The 19,137-nt window shown below is 44.5% G+C and overlaps 1 protein-coding gene and 1 long non-coding RNA gene across 2 annotated transcripts in view; one reads left to right on the plus strand and one right to left on the minus strand.

The window, feature by feature from the left end:
* The window catches only part of ATIC (5-aminoimidazole-4-carboxamide ribonucleotide formyltransferase/IMP cyclohydrolase), a 110,794-nt gene extending 101,689 nt beyond the window's left edge, over positions 1 to 9,105 (minus strand). Inside the window, exons 1-3 of the mRNA XM_078681300.1 lie at positions 8,948 to 9,105; positions 1,967 to 2,093; positions 819 to 895 (exon numbers count right to left, since the gene is read on the minus strand). Of these exons, the coding sequence (XP_078537426.1) occupies positions 819 to 895; positions 1,967 to 2,093; positions 8,948 to 8,966 (223 nt within the window). The 5' untranslated portion in view covers positions 8,967 to 9,105. The remainder of the gene's footprint in view (positions 1 to 818; positions 896 to 1,966; positions 2,094 to 8,947) is intronic.
* Positions 9,106 to 9,861: 756 nt separating this feature from the next.
* The window catches only part of LOC144823113 (uncharacterized), a 161,188-nt gene continuing 151,912 nt past the window's right edge, over positions 9,862 to 19,137 (plus strand). The window contains exon 1 of the long non-coding RNA XR_013608737.1: positions 9,862 to 9,990. This is a non-coding gene — a long non-coding RNA (uncharacterized LOC144823113). The remainder of the gene's footprint in view (positions 9,991 to 19,137) is intronic.

Here is a 19,137-nt window from a genome sequence, read left to right on the forward strand (position 1 = left end):
ACCAAGGCACTGAGTGAGTCTGACCGCCACAACTAGACACATCAAAGCACCCCTGCATCCGAGCCCCACAGCCTGAGTCCGAGGGAAGCAGTAGTCCCAACAGGGTCACGAGACCCACAAATGCGGAGCCCGCCATTTGGGTTGGGCAGACAAGTCCCCCAGTCTGCCACCTGCAGCCTGTTTCTGCAGGGAGCAAGAACTGCAGAAGGCTTCAGCAGTGCGACCCCACCGGACAAAGCCCCACTGCACACGAGCCCCCCCAGCCACAGTTTTAGTGTACCGACTGTCCCTGCGGTCCCAAGACCTTCAAGACCTGAGCCCTCCCTCCCCCCCCCCCCCCTTTAGCCGGCATGCCCCCCAGGCCCTATCCGCAGCCTCTGTTCCACAGGACTGTTTCCCATAGAAGTGAACAGGGCACCCAACGCAGATACGCATCTGTGCATCCTGGCGCCCCAGTGCCACCTGATGGGACCAGTTGGTGCGGCCTTGGACCTTGCCCCCTCTTCACCTATATATAGAACTGTCCTGCAAGTCGTTGCTAAGAGAACCTATGCCGTATGTTTATTCTCCATAGGATTACATTAGCACAGTGGAAGAGTATTTTATTGTGACAAACTGATTACCTCGAAAAATAATTACCCAATTATGATGAAGTTGTGTAAATTCATATGAAAATCTTTTGTTTATAAACTGGAAACGGATTTCTTCATTGAGTCTCGTTTACGGACTTGTGTGTGCAATAAATGCTCAACACTATCCTCTGATGAGTCTAAACTGCTTACCCACCCTTTCACAAAAGAGCATACATGGGTTCTTACCGGCATGTACAGCAGGGTGGAGGGTCTTCACACGTCCCCCTAACATCTCAGGAAAGCCAGTCAATTCAGAAACATCCCTGGGTACACATTAGAAAAAAATCATACAGGGTGATTGGGAACTGTTTGCATAAGAGTTCCTTAGCTTTAAAACAGATTACATTTTAACATCCATCTACTATGATAAAGGTCCTCAAACCTTACATAAACCCAAATTCAACGTTCACAAGTATGTTCTATGACATGTTACAGCACAGACTGAGGGCTGTACAAATTTGCAGCACTGAATCTGCAGTAATTCGCTCACATTTAATACATTAAATGACAAGCAGCACTAGACTGCTGAAATAAAACTGCGAGATACACTAAAGTAAAGTAACTAATTATTTTGTATTTAAACTTCTAAAAAACAGAAAATTAGCATGCTACTCTGTGTCTAAGAGCACTAGGTAAATTAACCTAAATTAAACACCGCATAAAAGACCATCTCTAGCACAAGTAATTGAATTGTTTTGTAGGAGAATGTCCGGATTTGCCATTTGAAAAAGCGGGGCTATTCAGTTTGTAGATCCCATTTATGAAGGATAATTTCACATCCTCACCCTGCCCAGGGACTTTCCTCCTTCTGCACAGTTGGGTTTGCATTGGCTTCTCCAAACAATTGTGGATCAATTTTCACTGTCTGAGGAGTATCCAGGTAAACAGACATTGTAGAATACCTTAAGGCTTCGAATCTTTTCCCCACCCTTATGGAGGGAGTACAGACTTTGGAGTCCAAAGCTTGCCCCAGCATTAGAAACAATTACTTTGCAATGTGAAGTTGTATTGAAACAAGATAATAAATACATTTAAACTTAAATATAAAAACGTATTAGATCAGCCATGATCAAATGTAAGCCACTATTGTCAGTTGTCTTGCCAACCGCTTCAGTGAATTAGGTCTTTCAAATGTGTGATTGTAGCATGACACTAGGAGTAAGCACTGACCAGATTACTTTGAAACCAGGAACTGCCGCAGTTATAACTGCTTTGCAGTCAATAGGCTTTAAGATACTGTTAAAAAAACAAACAAAAAAAAAACTAATTCTATTCACTCTGTACTATGCATATAAAGAAATACATAGTCCTTTTGCACCAGGCAATAAACGTACCTGACGGAAAGGCCAGCATCCCGGAGAGCTTTGGCAGTCCCTCCAGAGGCTACCAACGACAGACCAACTGCACTAAGACGCCTGGCAAACTCCACAAGACCAGTCTTATCAGAGACACTAAATAAAGCTGGAAGAAAATCAACATATTACTCAACATATCAAATCAGACGGAACAGCTCAACGAAAGCATCACGAAGAGATGGTATGGGGTCCTTTCCCACCAAATAAGTAGTACGCTGTCAAAAGAATCACATCTACAGTGCTGTTACTAATCAAGCGCCTACAGGCAAGGTAGTGAAAACAGTGGGAAACCAAATCTACCCTTGGAGGCGTGGGGAAATCCAAGTATTGATAGGTAACTGCACCTACCAGGGATTTCATTTATAACACTATTGCACTATTTATACAAATTGCTCAATTGTTAATCCCCAATTAGTGGCTAACACGAAAAATCTAAGCAATAATTCACTCATTTACATCAGGATTAGTATACAATGAACAATTTCAAACACGGGTGAGAATTTCTCAATTTTTGCTCATTAAATGTGGACAAAGGGGTACAGAAAGTCATAACAAAACATAATGACAGAGGCAGATCATACAAAAGTTACAACCTACTAGTCATTAGTGTAAGCATCTATTCCAGACTTCTATCAAAACAGAAAACTAATCTGAAGAAACAGAAAAACTATTCCTGACAAAATAAATCACTGGGGAAATAGATGAGCTTTGACATTTCGGTCTTGGTTGCATGCATGTTTGTTACACCATCTTCAGGACCATGAAATGAGTTATAATTGACCCTTATATCTGGTCAAGAACATATCTTGAAGTGAATCAGACAAATCACTAGAGTTGTTAAAAACTTCCAGGTCGCAGACATTTACACGTACATGCCCGTCTGTTGAGACGGCGGTATCCTCGAGGAGCATTGTCCCGCACATGCCGCTCAACTGTAGCGAGTGCCACTGAAAGCAAATCCTGTTGGATTGCTTTGGCAAGACTTCTCTGCCAGCTTGGACATTCACCAAGCCCTTGAATAAATCATTAGTGTCTGGAAGAGAATGTTCATTGCCAGATTAAGAACTTTTCAGATGCAGCAGGATTCAGAATTTTCTGGGAAGGTAGGTGTTACTTGGAGCAATGGCCAATTGGATGGAAGAAAATAGGTAGAAGCATTGCCTTTTTGGAACCCTTGCTGCTCCTGGTAGTGCTTGCAATGTGGGGTGCATATCTGGCTAACAAAAGTTGCACAGCACAGGGGTAGCCTTGATGAACAAGCAAAGCACAAAAGATGAACTGCGGAAATTACTGCAGTGTTTCATGCTTTGGTGCTTAATGCCCAACAGTCTTTAGAGCTAGACGTGCCAGGTGTACAAAATATCACAGATGCATAGTCTCATTCCAGTGGCAGAGATTCTGTGGTTTAGCGCCCAGAGCAGAAAGAGGTACCACAAGGTTTGTTGGAAGTGGGAGAGTGAGGATGCTGAAACTGGTGGGGCTGTGTTTCTAAGATTTTGGGCGGGTCCTCAGGTGAAGGCTTGAAAGTCGAGGAGGTCCAGCAGGGCAAGAACAGAATTTAAATCAATTTACGAAAATCCAAGACAGATCAAGTAGGTAAAGGTGCGGCTGCTACATTGCACGAGTTATGTAGCAGGTGTGGTTCAGTAAAGGCATGCCATGAGTTAAGAGGTTGGAGGAGACAGGTCAGTTTGCATTCTCTCATGAGGACGGGAGGAAGTGGTTAGCAGTTATGAAGAAAGTGTTCAAGCTAATGAGGGGAAAGCCTTTTGATTTTGGTACACTTTCAGAACTGGTGCGGCCTACAAAGCCGCCAACTTGGGATATTCTTTTGAAGTTATGAAACGGGGTTGATCTATAGTAAATCTTATATTGTACATATTTGAGCTGTTATGAGGAGTTTCTTCTGGTTTACATGTTACCTTCCTAATTTGAGGTTGTGCAGCAGGCCCACGTGTGGTGTTCTCTACGTTCAGAAGTTCATATTGAATGGTGGGGTAGAGTGGGTCACTGTTACCATGGATGTCCAATTTAATGAGTAGACCGCGCCTGTATATTTTGTTGACTAATCGGGGTGGTAGGTAGGTCTGGTACTATGCCTGGTCTGGGTTTGTTGAAAGAGGAAGAATGGTTTGGACATGATTGGAAGGATGTGGTCAGGTACATTTATCTTTTGGACCGAGTTGGTCGCAATAAGGGTTTGGCGAGGAGCATTGAAATATAATGTGGTTCAGAGTGCAAGATGCAAAGTCAACGGAGAGATGCATCGTTTGTCAGCAGAGGAGAACATGGATGAATGAACATGGAGACATTAAGAAAGAAGATGTTATGTTCTACAGACAAGATGGGGTGCATTTCCCTTTCATGGGAAATGAACTATATTTGTTGGACATCAGATCAATTGGCTCAAAAAAAACGTCAGTTTCACTGATTCAGGGTTTCCCAGTGGCAAAAATAAATAAATAAATAAATAAATAAATAAATAAATAAAGCATAGGGATCCCGAAATAGGGCACATGTGTTGGGGCAAGGCAGACTTTGGCAGGGATGTTCACGGGAGAGATGGTTGGAGCTCATGTGAATTAAAATGGTAGAGGGAATGGTCAGAAATGTTTAGATGGCTATTGGGAGTGATTATTTCATGTTGGGGGGGGAATAATAAGGTGGTGGGGTGGGATTAGTTGAACATTGTATTAGTGACACCCGTCTCCATAAAGCAGCCTTTTGCTCTAAAGCTGGCCTATATATTGTGCCAGCTCGCCCGGTGTGGGCTCCCTGGGTGGCGTTCTTTAGGATGTTCCCACCAGGGTTGTTTGGGGCGAGTGGCATGGTCCAGGCCATATCTGGCCTCAGATTTGTTAGGGGTCCATAGTTGGCAGTTAGGCTGTATGAATCCAGTTCGGTAACCAGCCGCATATGCTGTGGTACGGTTGACAGGTCAATGTTAAGCCCTCATATTTAGCCCCCTCCCTTACAATCTTTATTAATATTTGATCTTACAGCACAGGCTTTTATTGATTTGCGGGAGTAGCAGGGGACTTTTTCGTCGCTTGGGACAGGTGGCAGAAAAGCAAAGGGAGCATGAAACGGCCGCAAGGGATAGGGCATGGCAGGGCAGACCTTGGCAGAAGGCATTCAGGGGTGTGATAGTTGGTGCTCGTGTGAATGGATGGGAGAAGGAAACTAAGGGGGGGCGGTGGTGAGAAAAATTAGATGGTTGGGCGATTTGTTCATGTTGAGGGGGAAGGTTTAAGGGCAGGGAGGGTATTAGTTGAACATTGCATTAGTAAGGTTGGTCAAGTTAACATGTTTTATAATGTGCAACAAGTTTTGAGCTGCATACCTGTCCCAATAAAGCAGCCTTAGCCCTAAAACTGGCCAGTTTATTACGCTGTCTCACCTGAAGAACTGTCGAACAATCCAGATAGAAAACATGCAACAATAGGGCAAAAGAGCACCATTAAAGACCTGGGAGGAATACATGGGGCTTTTGCTTGAAGGCACAGACAAGGCCACCATGACCGGCTGGATGAGAAATATGACCGATACAGGAGATATGAAGATGCACAAGACACAGGTTGAAGACAGGGTGATTAGCCCCAAGATGAACTAGAAATAGGACCAGCCTAGCAAAACAGCGTATGCGCATCGTGCACTGCTTCAGCAAATTTTGCATTATAGCAATTCTAAACCATGGCGAGTTCATACATATTACACTGGCTGCTTCATAAATCGGCAATCAGTATGAAGAGGAAAAAAACAATGCCTATGACAAAGGAATGTTTCTCCGCAGCAAGGAACATGGAGTTGCTTAAAAAAACGGACTAAACAATCGTGTGCAGCAGCATGATATGATGCTCTGCAATGGAGGTGTTGGCGCAGAATAAGAAAATGTGACTTCCTTTCAAGCATCAAATACTTATGGAACAGTTTGCAGATGGTGACATGCAACAAGCCCAAAACTGAAAGCTTGTCTGACCAACAAATGAAGTTCCCAGTTACCAGTAAGTGGATTTATGATACAATGATATAATGACAGTGTATTAAAAGCTCACCGTTATCAATGTTACAATTCATTCAAATGGGGAAAAACATCCATCAATACAAGAAAACAGCACAGTAAAAACCCACACTGCCAATAATCAGTGGAATTTTCCCCTAAATAAAGGCATAAACTGAGTATCCACGTGTCAAACAAAGCAACAAGTCTACCTGTATAAGTATGTAGGAAAACGAAACGTAGCCCTTAAAAAACATGAAGCACAATACTGTAGAAGGCCTAAAAAAGCACAAAAATGACATGCAGCCCAAACAAGCGTGGCCTTGCAGATAAGCATTCTTCATACGACTTGCTTTCCAAGAAACAAAGCACTCACTGTCCTCTGCATGCCCATGTCATATGATGTCGGAGCACGCAGAACAATTTTAGTTGCAAGTCTGAAATTACAAGGCTGCATTGCTCTTTCAAACATAATGAGCAACGTATGGTTCCTTTAGGTGTCTCAAGGAACATCTGTCAGTATTAAGTCTCTCAAATAGTGGTCTACTGGTCAAAATTAACAAATTCGTTTCAGCACTTTCAGGAACTTGCCTTTCGAACCAGAAAGCCAAAGATAACATTGTAATAATCAAATAAGATAACATTCTAAGCTATAAACATTCATAGCCTAAACACCAAGAAAATCTATTTTTACAAATTTTCAGTTCACGTTCACCGGTAAATTTGTTCCACTTACAAAACTTGCAGCTTATTTTCTTTAATACAGCACTTGGGCCTTCCCCTTCGATAAAAGGGGCCGAGTGCACATTCCCGATTTACACAGTTAACCCCCAGTCTAAAAGCCCGAAACATTAGTTTTATTTCTCGGTCTACAGGAGTAAGACAGTCAGTAAATACTCCAGTGGTTAAGCAGGTTGGAGGAAAGGATTTGGCAAGGTGAGCACACATTGGCTCTAATATGAGACGAGAGAATGCAGGACCGTTAATGTGCTTTTTTCCCCTTTAGGTGACTAGCATTGAAAGGGTTCGACCAGAGGACTAAGACCAGCTGGTGGAAACAAGGTTAGTGCACGAGATGAAGATTTTAGCTTTTCACCATCTGACATCACTCGATTCAATGCCGATAGTAGTAAGTCCTAGCAAACTGTCAATCAGGGGTGCAAATTGAGCTTTGAGAGCCAGTGAAAGGTAGTAGAAACCTGGGAAAATATGATATTGCCTAGCGTGGGGGTAAGCACAAGCAGGAAATGACTACAAGTGCCACTGTTCTGACTTACAATTATATCATGCACTGCATTTTAGATGCAGTGAATATCAAGATACCGTACTGTTAAACATTGCAACAGTGCACAATAACACCTCTTCCTTTTCAAACAAGTTTCCTCATGAACCACCCAGACACTTTGACGCTGATCGGCAAGTTCCTCCCCACCACCAAAGTTCTGACTTAGGAATCCCTCTTGATCACCATCATGTTTCATTTGGGGTTTCCTCCCACTTTTCTGCAGCAGGTGGAGGAGTTACCATACTGCATTTTTTTCTAGGCTTCACCATGACGAACTCATTCCAAATGGGAAACCCCCAAGACTTCACTCGCCAAACCCTCTTGGGGAAAACACACCCCAGGCCCTATACATTGCTGTCCACTTAGCAAGGCTTATGCTCTTACAAAGACAACGAGTGACTACTACACAAAGCTACCCCATCTCGCCTTTCTCCTCCCAAGTGGTCGAAGTTCTCTCAGGTTGGACTCCATAGACCTAGTTCATTTGGTTTTCTCTACACCACACCCACGCCGAAAGAATCATTACCCTTCTACTACTGACACCTAAACTAGCGTCTCCACCCCTTTATCCCGGTTGGCCTCCATATAACATTTTCCTTATGGTATTAAACAAAAAGTACCCCCGCCTTTTGGGGTGCTTTTCTCTCGGGGTTCTTCCTGGACCATTTTCGTAGCAGAGCAAGACGGACTGAAGTCAAGAAGGGGGGAATCCTGCTCAAGTTCTTGCTGCCTTGTTCTGGGTCTTGTGAAAGTACCCCGTAAACCCTGTCCCTTTCCTCCTAGATTAGTTATTTTCTTCGAGGGCTTCCCCGGTTCTCAAGAAGCTCATCATAAGATCTTTTTAGCCAGGGTCGCCTTGATACACTGCAAGGTTAGCAGAGGACTCCTTGGCATTGGTAACATCATTTTCCAGCCCTGGGTGGTCCTTTAACAATCTACTGCATTCTGGAAGCTGTATTGCTTCACTTCAACTGAACCAACCAGACACACAATAAAAACAATCATTAGCAAAAGGAAAATTCATCAGTGTAGCGTGGGCTCACCATGACAGTAAGCTCTGAAGAAAAGGTGCCCATGACTGTCTAGACCCCCTTGCCCACGACACCCCCTAAAACATCCACCCTCCTCCTCCGGCACTTCTAATTAAACCTTTGCTGTAGATTTCCTTGAATTTGGCGCATTCCCTCCAGTTACTTTGAAAAGACATACTCCTTTATGAAGTTATATGCACCTACCCACTACCCCTCCCACCCTTCTCGTTTTTCTGGACTGTGTGACCTCTTCCAAAACCATCCATCTTTCTCCTGAAGGTTCTTCCTTGACTAACCTCGCTTCCTCCGAGTGGGTTTCCATCTTCAAAGGACGATTTGTGAAACCCCTCTACTCTGGCACCGTTATTGCCAGGACCCCTTACACACCTGGCGCACTTCTCGACTGCACTCGTGCTAGCTTTATTGCAAGTCAACGAGCACCACTTTCTCCTTTTTGTGGCTGTTTTTTTAGGATAACCCTACTTCGACATTTGTGCAGGGCAGTTCCAGAAACTCTTGTTGCTCGGGGGTGGGCTGGATGCCTCAAACCACACCCCCTGGGGTTACAAGTTAAGCGCAGCCAGAACAAACTATGGATATCCTCCCCTTGCCTATGCACGCTGCAATATTCGATTGCTCCTTACCCAGCTCAGTAGCTGCCATGGCTCGCGCTATATCAAACAATCCGGGACCACAGAAAGAAGAGCGGACAGAAAAAGAACGAAAAATCACGCGGTAAAAGGGTTATAAGCGTGATGAGGAGGCGCGGCCGAGGACGCACGCCCGGAAGGCCCGCCTTCTTCTGACTCCTCCCTCGGTCCTCCCGCACCTCTTCCTGTGTATGAACCCTAAGACTCAAGTATTTCAGTTTCCATAGAGAAGATACAGTTAATGTCTCTGTTGCACAGGAAAGCCAGAGATGCCAATAATAAAAAAAAAATTAAAAAAATGAAACGAATAAGCGGAGCTCAGAATGTCCTCTAAGTAGGGTGACCAGGCGTCCCGGATTTGCCGGGACAGCCCCAGTATTTCACGAGCTGTCCCGGCTATTTTCGGGAAGTTTGGTTTATGTTCCGGTTTTTAGAAAGGGTCGACTCAAAAGAATGGCAGGTGAGTTTTTCTGTTTTCTAAAGCCGGGATAGTTAGCAGATGTTACAAGAAAGCAATCTAATGTACAGGCATGATCCTGGCTTTAAAAAGTGCATGTTATTTATTTTCTTAGTGCCTCTTCTGTAATTCTATGCTAATGAGCGCTGTCATTCGTGCGCTCGATTGATGTAACATTGTAGTCCTTCTTCTGTTTTTGCTGAATGTCCCGTTTTTTTGGGTTTTAAAAATCTGGTCACCCTAGCTAAGCTAAAAGTGCGGCATAGTGGGCGTGGTGAAAGAATAAGAACTCGGGCAGAAGGGAGGGCAGACAGGGTGCGGAAACTCCCGGTAGGGGCTGGATGTGGAGAGATGTAAGGAGGAGATAGGTAGTGATGGGTTTAAGCACCTCCTCCCACCAACCTTTGAAAAGGGCGCCTGAGGTAAATGACCGTCCTCTTCATTGTTGATTTCCGGTTCCGGCTCAATCTGGTCTTATAGTAAATACACAAGCATGCCGTTTTAGCTGCTGAAAGTTTTCATAGCAGATACACGGCGAGTGAGCGCAAAGCCCGTCATGCCTCATTGGAAAGAACATTGGGTGCCTTTAAGCCTGCCCTTTTGTAACTGAACGTGATGAGCTTCATATTGTGTCTTGTACATACGTTATGAGTTGGATTGCTCTTTGGTGTATGCGACGCCAGTAAATTAGAACATTTAATAGGATCTGAAGCTTATGGTCCTTATCCGTCATTACCCTCGGGCGGTACCGCGCGACAGAAACACAGACCTGGCAGAAGTTAATAGAAAATTACCATTGGCAATGGTAATAAATGGTTGTATGGTAATGTAAATCACTATAAGTACATAGCATGGGAACAGAACTGTTTTTCTGTGGAAGGAAAGAACCGCAGAATAATATTGCTGTAGTTTGAAAGGTCAGCCTGTGACGGTTGCACTTTCAAGTCGGACTTAAAAATTCATGTAGGTTAAGGACTGCCCTCCGGTCTGTGCTGCTGCCAGAGAAAACCAACATAAATTATCTAGGTATCTAAGACTCTTTGATAGCCTTACCAGTTAGTGTGTGTGCCCCTGAAAGGTCCAGCCCAAGCAGCTGGAGACCAAATGATCACAGTTGATTGTCGCACAAGCACTTTTTATGTGGAAGCACACAACTTCTGCCTAATCAAAACATGGATTTCCGTTCCCAAATATGGGTGGAGCCAAAAACCTGCTCCTGATGATGCTCACTTAATTGTCTAGCAACAGCTGCGCTGTCAAGCCACACTATAAAAAGCTTTCATTATTATGACAAGTCCGCCTGCTAAATCTTTATTATAAATAAAGTAACTTTATGCCCACTGCACTAATACAATCAGTATAACCTTTATCCCAACCACTCTTAAACCACCCCAAGGTCACCCAAAGAACTCCCCAACCAAACAGCATCACTCAAACCTAGTGTGACCAAGTGACGTGATGTAAATTCTACACAAGACAGTAATAAATTTAGGACAAAGTGTCAATATTCAGGACAAAAGGTAAATTTTACGCAAACGTTGCAATATTTATTCACTGTCTTCTATATCAGTAGTTCCCAAACATTTGACTCCTGAGGACCCCCACTGAATCACTACTGGAAGACGGGTAGCCCAAGCAATTTGTACATTTTAAATTTCTTTTAAAAACGCCTTTTGAAGCAGAGGCAATTTCAAGAGGGAGACCTTCTGAATTGGGTCTATTGGCATGGACATGTATGCATACAGCAGTGTATTATTTAGTGGTACCCAAGGACTTGTGGAAAGTGACAATCAGACAGCAGCACGAAAATCCTACTGCCGATCCTGGCTGCATCTATTTTTACCTGCCTGCCAAGTAACGGTAACCTATACACATGTGCCTTTCAACGTTTTATTGCTTTTATTGTATTGCCTGTATTTTTATTGTTGTGTCTGTGACTGCTGTTGTCTGTCTTCCCTCGCTGCTTGTACGTGGTCCGTGCCACTTTTTCTTCCCTCTGTTGCCCTCGCTGTCCCCGTGCTCTCTCTCTGCCCGGTCTTTTCTTCTGTACCCCTCGCTGCCCCGTGTCTCTGCCCGGGTTTCCCTTCTGTTCCCCTCGCTGCCCCCGTGTCTCTCTGCCCGTTCTGCCTTCTGTTCTTAGCTGCCCCTATATTTCTGTATTTTGCCTCTGTGCCATTCATTTTTTGTGCCCGTCTGCCCTCTGTGGCACTCGTTTTCCCCTCGTTTTTGTGCCCCTTTTGCCTTCTGTTCCACTCGTGTTATCCTCGTTCTTTAGGTCTCGCCTGTCAATGCGCATGCGCATTGAGCTTGCGAGACTATGGGGGCTTAAACAGACTTTAACCAACTTGCGCGATTTCATGGCGATTCCATGGCGATTCCTTGCAGTGCCCGTGAAATTTAACCTCAATGCGCAAGCGCATTGACATTAAAAGCGCGTGCACATGAAAGCGTCAAGGCTCCCTCCCACGGCTATCCCCAGCATGCGCTGTGCCTCAGGCTTTTCTCCTCCCCTAATTTATTCACTGCCACGGCTTTCGCTTTGACGGGCGCCGGTCCGTCTCTCCCCTCCTGGCCCCCTCTCCCCTTTCTCTAGCACGCTCATACAGTCCACAATAAACAAACGACTTGAAACTGAAATCGCCGCCGGTCCGTCTCTCCCCTCCTGGCCCCCTCTCCCCTTTCTTTCTAGCACGCTCATACAGTCCACAAAAATCGCAGCCTAAAGAATTAAAAGAAGACGTGCAAACTCCTTTCTGAAATCGCCGCCGGTCCGTCTCTCCCCTCCTGGCCCCCTCTCCCCTTTCTTTCTAGCACGCTCATACAGTCCACAAAAATCGCAGCCTAAAGAATTAAAAGAAGACGTGCAAACTCCTTTCTAAAATCGCCGCCGGTCCGTCTCTCCCCTCCTGGCCCCCTCTCCCTTTTCTTTCTAGCACGCTCATACAGTCCACAAAAACAAACGAGTTCAAACTGAAATCCCCGCCGGGCCGTCTCTCCCCTCCTGGCCACCTCTCAGCATACATTGTATACATTCATACTCTAGGCTCGCATCACAACTTCGAGTCACTGTAGGGGTGTATAACTTTCAGTACAAAATACTTGGGCACAAACAGGCACTGCAATACAGCCGTGCTCACATTCAAGAATTAAAAGAAGACATTCAAACTCCTTTCGGAAATCGCCGCAGGTACGTCTCTCCCCTCCTGGCCCCTCTCCCCTTTCTTTCTATACTCAAATATACAGACCAAAGAAATGAAAGAAGACGTGCAAACTCCTTTAATTCCTCTTCAGCCAGCCTCTCTCCCATTGAGCAGCATACATCAGCTCATACCATTTCGCAACACCTTTGTATAAATTTCCCTATTCACACACAAATCAACCAGCATCTCTCTCATTCAACATCATATATTCGATACATTCACATACATCGGCTCAAAACAAAGAAAAAATACGTGCACATTATTTTAAATCAGAAGCATCCACCCTCTGTCCCATTCAGCAGCATACATCAGCTCATACCACTTCGCCACACCACAAACACAAAACTGAGAGCAACTTCGAGGCACAGGAGGGATGGCTAACTTTACTTTAAACATACTTGTGTACAAACTTAATAAAAGACACAGACTCACCACCATTCAGCAGGCCTACTATTTCCCCCCCTCCCTCTACAGCGTGCTATGGAAATTTGGGGGATTGTATCTCTAGGCTTGCACCTAATAAGAATTTCCGATGTTGCCATCATTGGAATAACGTTACTATAACATTTACAATGCTTGGGGACAATAAATACATGCGAAAATTTCCAGTATGTCTTTTGGGTCATAAGGGAGATTGCTTTTTACGAACGAAACAAACACAGAGCCTCTCTCCCATCCACTTCACTAAACACTCCACCCAACCCCCACAACACCCACCAATACGTCTGTACCGCTCGGACCACTCTTCAATTCCATTTACATAAACACACAGGCCCCAGACTCCAAGGCTTTCGTAAACAAAACTACAGGATGCTAGAGTGCTTTAAGCGCAGTCGTCAAGATTCTAATCAGTTGTGAAGTTGCTTTTGGGATATGCTAATTTGAACAGCAGGATGCGAGCCGGTTGTTAGCCCTAGAACCCCAACAACAACAAAAAAAAAACACATCCCACTGAAAGAAAAAAAACCCACTGGAAACGTGACTTTTTTTTAACAAAACTCCTATAGTTCACATTTTGCACACAGACTTAAAGCTTACAAGTTACGACTTACGTTCTCTTAGGGTACATACAGCCTCAATCCCATTGACCAACATACATTTGATACTTACAGACTCTAGCCTCTATGCTTACATTATAAAACTTTGAAACACCGCAAGCAATAAAAAATTAACTACTTACAGTCATAGGAGGGGTGCTGGCTTTCATTAAACATACTTATCTACAAATACAATTAAAGACACACTCACTCCCATTCAGCTCCATACATCAGCTCATACCATTTTGCCACAACTTTGTCAACCTTTACGTCTTTCGAAATAAATCAACCATCCTCTCTCCCATTCATCAGCATACATTCGATACATTCAGACTCTAGCCTCAAATATACAGCCTAAAGAAAAAAAAGAAGACGTGCTAACTCCTTTAATTAATCATCAGCCAGCCTCTCTCCAATTAATCATCAGCCAGCCTCTCTCCCATTGAGCAGCATACTTATGCTCATACCATTTCGCCACACCTTATGATAAATGTACCTATATACACACAAAACAACCAGCATCTCTCTCATTCAACATCATATATTGGGTACATTATTTTACATCCGAATTATCCAGCCTCTGTCCCATTCAGCAGCATACATCAGCTCATACCATTTCGCCACACCTGCTCTCCCATTCATCAGCATACATTAGATACTTTCAGACTCTAGCCTCAAACATACAGCCTAAAGAAATAAAAGAAGACGTGCTAACTCTTTTATTTCCTCATCAGCCAGCCTCTCTCCCATTGAGCAGCATACATCTGATCATACCATTTCGCCACACCTTTGTATAAATTAGGATATTTACACACACATCAACCAGCATTTCTCTCATTTGACATCATAAATTGGATACAAAATTTTAAATCCTATTCATCCAGCCTCTGACCCATTCAGCAGCATACATCAGCTCATACCATTTCGCCACACCTTTGTATAAATTTCCCTATTTACACACAAATCAACCAGCAGCTCTCTCATTCAACATCAGATATTGGATACATTAGTTTAAATCCTATTCATCCACCCTCTGTCCCATTCAGCAGCATACATCAGCTCATACCATTTCACAACACCTGTGTCTAGATTTAGGAATTTACACACAAATTATCCAGCATCTCTATCATTCAACATCATATATTGGATACATTAGTTTAAATCCTATTCATCCACCCTCTGTCCCATTCAGCAGCATACATCAGCTCATACCATTTCGCAACACCTGTGGCTAGGTTTCGGTATTTATACAAAAAACATCCAGCATCTCTATCATTCAACAGCATACATTCTCAACACATACATACATTAGCTCATACCATTTAGACACACCTCGAACTAGATTTAGGTATTTATACACAAATCTTCCAATTTCTCTCACATTCAACATCATATATTGGGTGCATTCACACTCTACATTCCATGCTTGCATCATAAGGGAACAACTTTAAGTCACTGTAGGGAAGTATAAGTTTTAGTACAAAATACTTGTGCACAAACAGCCACTGCAATACAGCCTTGATCACATTCAGCTGCATACAGCAGCTCATACTATTTCGCCACACCTTTGTGAAAATTAAACTATTTACACCCAAATCAACCAGCATCTCTCTCATTCAACATCATATATTGGATACATTAGTTACAATCCTAATCATACAGCCTCTATTTCCCCCCCTCCCTCTACAGCGTGCTATGGAAATTTTGGGGATTGTATCTCTAGGCTTGCACATAATAAAGATTGCCTATGTTGCCATCATTGGAATAACGTTATTATAACATTTTGAATGCTTGGAAACAATAAATCCATGCGCAATTTTAAAGTCTGTATTTTGGGGCATAATGGAGATTGCTTTTTACGAACGAAACAAACATAGAGCCTGCTGTTTGTGCACATTACCCATTAGGCACACACAACAGCTCTGGTCAAAAACACACACAAACAAATTTTAATGCCACGAACACGTACACACACAGCAGCATTACGTATACACATGCTTAACAACAACACACTTTTTTTTTTTTTACAACAGGGGTCCCCGGAAGCTTGTTTCCTTCCCAGTGTAAGAATTGGCTTTTGTAGTTTGGTTTGCCCTGTTCCCATCATGCACTGGGACAGGAACAGACTAATTTGCATACAGCCAGGTTCTGAAACTGGGATGGTGCAGTGAGCTAAAAAACGGTGTTGGATCTAGCCCTGATCTCTTGACTGGGTGAGAGTATTCTGCTTAATTCAGAGACTCTGTCCCTCACCACCCCTTGTTGTAATTATTTTTGTCCACCCTAAGCGTGGAAGGGTATACTCAGACATGAGTCCCTTGCTCATTGCACCATCAGGATTCAAGCAAGCCGGGCCGAAGACGGCTGTAATGCCAGAAACCGGTCCCCGGAAGCTTGTTTCCTTCCCAGTGTAAGAATTGGCTTTTGTAGTTTGGTTTGCCCTGTTCCCATCATGCACTGGGACAGGAACAGACTAATTTGCATACAGCCAGGTTCTGAAACTGGGATGGTGCAGTGAGCTAAAAAACGGTGTTGGATCTAGCCCTGATCTCTTGACTGGGTGAGAGTATTCTGCTTAATTCAGAGACTCTGTCCCTCACCACCCCTTGTTGTAATTATTTTTGTCCACCCTAAGCGTGGAAGGGTATACTCAGACATGAGTCCCTTGCTCATTGCACCATCAGGATTCAAGCAAGCCGGGCCGAAGACGGCTGTAATGCCAGAAACCGGTCCCCGGAAGCTTGTTTCCTTCCCAGTGTAAGAATTGGCTTTTGTAGTTTGGTTTGCCCTGTTCCCATCATGCACTGGGACAGGAACAGACTAATTTGCATACAGCCAGGTTCTGAAACTGGGATGGTGCAGTGAGCTAAAAAACGGTGTTGGATCTAGCCCTGATCTCTTGACTGGGTGAGAGTATTCTGCTTAATTCAGAGACTCTGTCCCTCACCACCCCTTGTTGTAATTATTTTTGTCCACCCTAAGCGTGGAAGGGTATACTCAGACATGAGTCCCTTGCTCATTGCACCATCAGGATTCAAGCAAGCCGGGCCGAAGACGGCTGTAATGCCAGAAACCGGTCCCCGGAAGCTTGTTTCCTTCCCAGTGTAAGAATTGGCTTTTGTAGTTTGGTTTGCCCTGTTCCCATCATGCACTGGGACAGGAACAGACTAATTTGCATACAGCCAGGTTCTGAAACTGGGATGGTGCAGTGAGCTAAAAAACGGTGTTGGATCTAGCCCTGATCTCTTGACTGGGTGAGAGTATTCTGCTTAATCCAGAGACTCTGTCCCTCACCACCCCTTGTTGTAATTATTTTTGTCCACCCTAAGCGTGGAAGGGTATACTCAGACATGAGTCCCTTGCTCATTGCACCATCAGGATTCAAGCAAGCCGGGCCGAAGACGGCTGTAATGCCAGAAACCGGTCCCCGGAAGCTTGTTTCCTTCCCAGTGTAAGAATTGGCTTTTGTAGTTTGGTTTGCCCTGTTCCCATCATGCACTGGGACAGGAACAGACTAATTTGCATACAGCCAGGTTCTGAAACTGGGATGGTGCAGTGAGCTAAAAAAAGGGTTGGATCTAGCCCTGATCTCTTGACTGGGTGAGAGTATTCTGCTTAATTCAGAGACTCTGTCCCTCACCACCCCTTGTTGTAATTATTTTTGTCCACCCTAAGCGTGGAAGGGTATACTCAGACATGAGTCCCTTGCTCATTGCACCATCAGGATTCAAGCAAGCCGGGCCGAAGACGGCTGTAATGCCAGAAACCGGTCCCCGGAAGCTTGTTTCCTTCCCAGTGTAAGAATTGGCTTTTGTAGTTTGGTTTGCCCTGTTCCCATCATGCACTGGGACAGGAACAGACTAATTTGCATACAGCCAGGTTCTGAAACTGGGATGGTGCAGTGAGCTAAAAAACGGTGTTGGATCTAGCCCTGATCTCTTGACTGGGTGAGAGTATTCTGCTTAATTCAGAGACTCTGTCCCTCACCACCCCTTGTTGTAATTATTTTTGTCCACCCTAAGCGTGGAAGGGTATACTCAGACATGAGTCCCTTGCTCATTGCACCATCAGGATTCAAGCAAGCCGGGCCGAAGACGGCTGTAATGCCAGAAACCGGTCCCCGGAAGCTTGTTTCCTTCCCAGTGTAAGAATTGGCTTTTGTAGTTTGGTTTGCCCTGTTCCCATCATGCACTGGGACAGGAACAGACTAATTTGCATACAGCCAGGTTCTGAAACTGGGATGGTGCAGTGAGCTAAAAAACGGTGTTGGATCTAGCCCTGATCTCTTGACTGGGTGAGAGTATTCTGCTTAATTCAGAGACTCTGTCCCTCACCACCCCTTGTTGTAATTATTTTTGTCCACCCTAAGCGTGGAAGGGTATACTCAGACATGAGTCCCTTGCTCATTGCACCATCAGGATTCAAGCAAGCCGGGCCGAAGACGGCTGTAATGCCAGAAACCGGTCCCCGGAAGCTTGTTTCCTTCCCAGTGTAAGAATTGGCTTTTGTAGTTTGGTTTGCCCTGTTCCCATCATGCACTGGGACAGGAACAGACTAATTTGCATACAGCCAGGTTCTGAAACTGGGATGGTGCAGTGAGCTAAAAAACGGTGTTGGATCTAGCCCTGATCTCTTGACTGGGTGAGAGTATTCTGCTTAATTCAGAGACTCTGTCCCTCACCACCCCTTGTTGTAATTATTTTTGTCCACCCTAAGCGTGGAAGGGTATACTCAGACATGAGTCCCTTGCTCATTGCACCATCAGGATTCAAGCAAGCCGGGCCGAAGACGGCTGTAATGCCAGAAACCGGTCCCCGGAAGCTTGTTTCCTTCCCAGTGTAAGAATTGGCTTTTGTAGTTTGGTTTGCCCTGTTCCCATCATGCACTGGGACAGGAACAGACTAATTTGCATACAGCCAGGTTCTGAAACTGGGATGGTGCAGTGAGCTAAAAAACGGTGTTGGATCTAGCCCTGATCTCTTGACTGGGTGAGAGTATTCTGCTTAATTCAGAGACTCTGTCCCTCACCACCCCTTGTTGTAATTATTTTTGTCCACCCTAAGCGTGGAAGGGTATACTCAGACATGAGTCCCTTGCTCATTGCACCATCAGGATTCAAGCAAGCCGGGCCGAAGACGGCTGTAATGCCAGAAACCGGTCCCCGGAAGCTTGTTTCCTTCCCAGTGTAAGAATTGGCTTTTGTAGTTTGGTTTGCCCTGTTCCCATCATGCACTGGGACAGGAACAGACTAATTTGCATACAGCCAGGTTCTGAAACTGGGATGGTGCAGTGAGCTAAAAAACGGTGTTGGATCTAGCCCTGATCTCTTGACTGGGTGAGAGTATTCTGCTTAATTCAGAGACTCTGTCCCTCACCACCCCTTGTTGTAATTATTTTTGTCCACCCTAAGCGTGGAAGGGTATACTCAGACATGAGTCCCTTGCTCATTGCACCATCAGGATTCAAGCAAGCCGGGCCGAAGACGGCTGT

Source organism: Lissotriton helveticus, chromosome 3_1 (genome assembly GCF_964261635.1).
Source record: "Lissotriton helveticus chromosome 3_1, aLisHel1.1, whole genome shotgun sequence".
In the NCBI taxonomy this organism is placed as follows: Eukaryota; Metazoa; Chordata; class Amphibia; order Caudata; family Salamandridae; genus Lissotriton; species Lissotriton helveticus.